Genomic DNA, 5636 nt, shown 5'->3' on the forward strand with positions numbered 1-5636 from the left:
GCTGTTCAAACTGAAAACAACTTGCACTGACATCTTAAAATACATCAGTGCCCCTTTGTTTTGCCTCAAAATGCACACAAGTAATGTTTTTAGTAAGGCATGTTTGTTCAAACGATATGTTTCCTAATAAAACTAAGGCTTAGTTTAAGCTAATCTCTGTCTGGGAAACCACCCCTATATTGGTTATAGATTGTTTGTAATCACTTCATGTTGATATCAACCCTTCCACACATGCAAAGATGAACACACCCCTACAGTGAATCAGAAAATAAAATAGAGATCAAAATGTCACGTAAACAAACATTTTATTCTCAAGACTCATGTCACATGATTTTAAAGCCTATAAAAGTCTGAGATTTCTGGTGCTCCTCCAGACAGCGAAGGTAGAGTATCGTCAATACTTAATGTCAGCTCAAGAATATTTAACTTTTTTCTTCTCTTATTTCAGAAAGCCACACTGAAAGATGAACATTTCGCTGGGAGATAACATTACACAAATCAAGATTTTGCGGGACACCTTTGACGTAGCGGTGGCCAAGAATGTGATTGTGGTCGGTCTGTGCATCTCCATCAACTACATCAACAGCACGCTGGTCCACACCTTCATGAAGCATGAGATCTTCACAGGAAACCCTCGCTATATTCTCTTCATCCACATGGTGCTCAATGACACTATTCAACTCACTATCGCAGGTCTTTTGCATATTTTGAGCTACACTGTGTTTACTATCAACGTCTCCTTCTGCTGCCTTTTAATAATGACTGTCATTTTCACGACGCTCAACACGCCGCTGACCCTCGCAGCGATGGCGATAGAGCGCTACATCACTATCTGCAACCCTTTACGTCACTCTCAGATTTGTAGCGTACGTAAAACGTACATCCTAATCGGAGTAATCTGGATATTGAGTGCTATTCAGGTCCTTCCGGACATGTTTGTACTTTTAGCCACACAGCCTGTAATGTTTTTCCACAGCAACATCTTTTGTTATAGAGATAATCTGTTTAATTACCCGTACATGATAGAAAAGAGAAATGTGGTGTATATCATATATCTGTCCTTTGTGTGGCTCACCATTGTCTTTACTTATTTAAATATCATGTTGGTGGCAAAGGCCTTGAACTCGGACGCTCGAAAAGCTCGGAGTACCATCATACTACACGCAATTCAGCTCTTGATGTGCATGCTGACATTTGCGGGGCCCTTTTTGGACAGGTTGCTTCCCTACGTCTTTCCTATGTATATTCTAGAGATGAGATTTGCTAGTTATTTAGTGATCCAGATTATGCCGAGGTTTATCAGCCCTATTGTGTATGGGGTGAGAGATCAAACCTTTTGTAGCTACATGAAAAGATACTTACTGTGCACAATGTTTAAGGTAAAGAGTCGAATAAAAAATGTTCAAACCGAGAGGAATTTAGAAAAAGTTCCCAACAAATTCATGTAGGACTTTGTGTTGTGTACTGTGAATTAAAATAACATGGAAAAATTTGTCTCATAAATGGGTCAGTGACATGACATGCATATTTTTTGTGTCTGGGGCATTATGTACTATAAAAATAACTTTACACATGTCATATGACATGTCATTTTTTTATAAAACTATAGAAAATAGGTTATCTATGTAAATACATTTTCAGTATTTTTTTTTAATAATAAATACTCATTTTTGTTTTGGTATCTCAAAAATACTTTGGCATTATTTTATGTTTAAAAATCTTTCCTATGAACAAATGTCACCAATATCTGTAGTTGTTGTGTTGTTTTTAATTTTTTATTATATAATGCAAATGCAGAAAGTCACTTTATTTACATTTGACAACGAGAAAAAAAACAAGCAAACATACATATTCACTGCCCCTGCAAATCCATTATGATAACTTTAGTGTATTTGTGAATGCATGTGCGTATGAAAAATGATTAAGAGTTATTTAGAATAATGGGTTTAGCAATGGATAATCTAACCAGTAGTGACATAAATAACACTTACAAATACTTTAAATACAGCAATTGTGTCTATTCTAAGTATCAATTCAGTTTAAGTAACTAAATGAAATATATTTGGAGTAAGCCCCCTTTATCAAACCTTTTTTGTCTCCATGCAACAGGGGATAGTTTCTGAAGTCAGTAACCATTACCAATTATAACAACTCACAATTACAATCCCTCAATATTATACAATGATTAATAAAAATAAACACAAGCAGTTTACACAAGCTTTGCAGGTTGGTTGTTTTGAGCATGGTGTATAGACCCCTTCAAGGTTTGTAAACATTGAATGACTATCGGGTGCGCGCGCAGCATAGGGTCAAACTGTTCATACCATTTAGGCTTTCTAGTTTAAAGGTGCTCTAAGCGAATCTGCGAGACGTCATTTTTTGTTGATGTTTAAAACGCAGCGTAGCTAACTCCGCCCCATCCCCCTCCCTTCCGTGCTTTCATGAACGCGCCCAACCCCCAAATCCTGCTTGTCGTTTATTGGCTGGAACACTTTGTTTTGTTTCGTGGTGCTAGGTTTGGCCACTGTGTTTATATTGAAGTTTGTAGAGCCTGGGCTGTCTACAGAGATCGCATTTTTTACAGTTTGATCAGCGGACAGGCAGCAAGCAGATAGTGAGGAGATGTATTTCTTAACGAATGCAGACCTTCCGCAAGGAAATCACGTTTATTTAAGTTCTAAAATATTGTCCTATACATGAATATCAGCTGACGTCACTCACTTGTCTTCCTCCATTTTGAGTACCTGAAGTGGTCGCAAAAGAACTAGATCGCTATGCCTTCAATATGTTGTGAGCATCAAAATCGCTATTTTTACAACACTAAGAAGGTTCGACACAACATGATGCTTTGGTCAAAGTATCACCTGTGTCTCAACACGTGAACTCGAGCATTGAGAACACTGTTTGTGTACACAGAGTTTACTAAAAAGAAGGTTTCGAACGACTTACTTTGGTTAATTTGGCGTCCGCTCGCCGCCATCTTTCCAGTCAAGATGTGTCGATCTCCGAATGTGACGTAATGAGGGAGGAGAGTAAAAATGGATAGCTCCTAAAGCATAGTTTCATATAAATGTACGGATAATTTGTTGTTTTGTCGCCAGTGAAAAACAATATTGACCTTCTATTTGAAAAAGGAGCCTCATATGAGATTCATTCATTCGCATTCGGAAATCGATTATTTACGTCTGGCAAAAATGACGAGCGGACACCATAACAGCCAAAGTCAGTTGTTCAAAGCCTTTCTTTTTAGTAAACTCTGTGTTCACAATGCTCTCAATGCTTGCATTCATGTGTAGAGATCCAGGTGATACTTCGAGTAAAGTTTCATGTTGTGTCGTGCCTTCTTATGTTGTAAAATAGTGGTGATTCGGTAGCAGCGAACAGCGGCTGGAAGAACGCACCAGGGATCGAGTAGGCATCACACTCTAACCAAGATATATATATTTTTAAGTAGCGTTTCTTTTTATGACAGTCAAGGTGCAACATGTTGTCTTTCGTAGCCCTTTACTGTATCCGTAAGAATCATAGACGGTAAAAGATAAGGAATCCATAAATCGTAGCAAGCTAGCCAATGCGTGTCAGTAGCCTACTGGAACTCGGTAGGTCCTCAAGATGGCGGCATGACGTAAAAGGTCACATGACTGATCTTCATCTATATGTTATATATGACATACAGAAAAACCACGGAGTGCAGGCATTCAGCACGGACAAAACCTGCCAGCTGCTGGCATTTTTTAAAAGCGTGGCGCTTCCATTGGAAACAACATACGCCAGAGTAAACACCTTGGTGTGCACGCCCCCTAAAGGGTGGATCACATAGAATGCGTTTCTGGCATGGCAGTCACCTTTTTGAATTGTTTTCTATGGGCAGTGAGCGTTTTACGCGCTGTTAGCGCATCGCATTTTTGCCACCTGCCGTTTTTGCAGAAGTGCCTGAAGTTGAGAAAAGTCGACTCTGAGCGGAAAAGCGTCCGACTTCATTCAAGTTTTTTTCCATTGTCCAATTAAATGTGGAGAGAAGCAGGCCTTCCGTTGTGGTGACAGGAGTTTACAGTGTCTTGGAATAACCGGAGACTGCACTCGCTCACTGTTTCCTCCTTGTTTGTGCGCTTCTCACGCTCAATCACACAATATGACAATTAATAGCAAACCAAAGTTTCAAAAGCACTCATGCTTCAATATTTTTGATTGACAGGACAGCTGCCTCAGTGGTTGCGTTGCTTTTTTCTGAAGTCAATTAAATAAAGATAGTGAGGTCTGTCTCGCTTTTTAACGGTTAAACTTGTTAAAATCGGCACCAAGTAAACAAAATACAATTTGTATATCAGAGGGTTTCAGTACACACCATTCACAATGCATTAAGTTTTTTCCCCAGTGATCTGTGACATCACTCTTGTCATCTTCACCGATCCGAGTGTTTGAGCATTTAAACAGTTGTCATGTCATGCGTTTGTTAGTACTGATGCTTGCCAAGCAGAGTCTGGATGAAAGTTCAACGGTCAGATCTGTTACCTAAACTCTCTGTGAATTGGAAAATAGTTTTGCAATACTGTATTATGCTGTATTATCTTGATTGTAAATGCTACTACTTTAAACGTGACTTATATTTTTGTTTGTTTTATGAAAAGAGTATAATCAGTGATACGTACTATTAACTCTTTTTCTACACTGTCGATAATGATATGTTCAATAAGTCATATCAACATGTTTAATTGTTAATTAAATGATTAGGTTAAGCAATTTTTGTATTTTTTAAAATATGGCAACCCATGTCTAGTCACAATGTAAAAAAATAAGTTAAAACAAATTGCACAAACAGCCATTTTGATAGAACTTAAAAATGGAAGGTAGTGAAATATTTTTGCATACTATTATTAATAACATAAGAAAGTGTTTCATGTGTTAGCATTAAAATTAACTGGTTTAAGGTCAAAGTAATATGTGATCCAAGTTTTTGACTATACATTAAGTTTTGGCAGTAAATAATTTTCATGTTGGGACAGATCAGGTCAAATTGTTAGCTCTGCTTTGTTGTTATTATCATTTTTGCATTGTAATAATTGTGCAAGGATTTAAGATTACTGTACCAGTCACAAATGTAAATACATCTATTCTTTCTCAATATTGTTTTGTTTTAGAAAAATAGTAAATACATTAAAATGTTAAAATAACAAAGATAAATATGATACATGCAGTGACCAAAATGTTAAAGAGATCAAACTATTTTCGTCTTACTGTATATATCTTATATTATCTGAAATATGTTATATTATCTTTAACGTAGAGCAAATCTATACCAGACTCTACCAAAACTCTGGCTATTCTTTAAACCAACCTTATTAGTTGATTGGCACATTTGCTATTTGGATTATAAAATAACAGCCTCATGCAAAGCATTCTGGGAACCAGAAATCCTTATCAACTTTTTTCTATTTTTCCTTCAGGTTTTGGTTCCCAGAAAGCTTTGCATGAAGCTGTTATTTTAGTTTTATTCTGTAAAGATAAATACTTGTTAATGTTCATTTAACTTAAAACAAACTGTTGCCTAAATAACATAAACTTACTTAAGCAAACAGCTGGCAATAATATTGTATTTTCTACAGAATTTTTTTTACAGTGTTTATTTCTTTATTCCA

At 36.7% G+C, this 5636-nt stretch overlaps 1 protein-coding gene across 1 annotated transcript; it reads left to right on the top strand.

The window, feature by feature from the left end:
- The first annotated feature begins 146 nt into the window (after positions 1-146).
- On the top strand, positions 147-1482 carry LOC129451178 (odorant receptor 131-2-like). The gene has a single exon (XM_055214251.2). The coding sequence runs from the start codon at positions 465-467 to the stop codon at positions 1446-1448; it is 984 nt and encodes a 327-aa protein (XP_055070226.2). The 5' UTR covers positions 147-464; the 3' UTR covers positions 1449-1482.
- The last annotated feature ends 4154 nt before the right edge of the window (positions 1483-5636 follow it).

This window comes from Misgurnus anguillicaudatus, chromosome 8 (assembly GCF_027580225.2).
Source record: "Misgurnus anguillicaudatus chromosome 8, ASM2758022v2, whole genome shotgun sequence".
NCBI lineage: Eukaryota > Metazoa > Chordata > Actinopteri > Cypriniformes > Cobitidae > Misgurnus > Misgurnus anguillicaudatus.

Excerpts from the sequence above, each read along its gene's own strand:
- LOC129451178 (XM_055214251.2), top strand. The coding sequence starts at position 465 with ATGAACATTTCGCTGGGAGATAACATTACACAAATCAAGATTTTGCGG.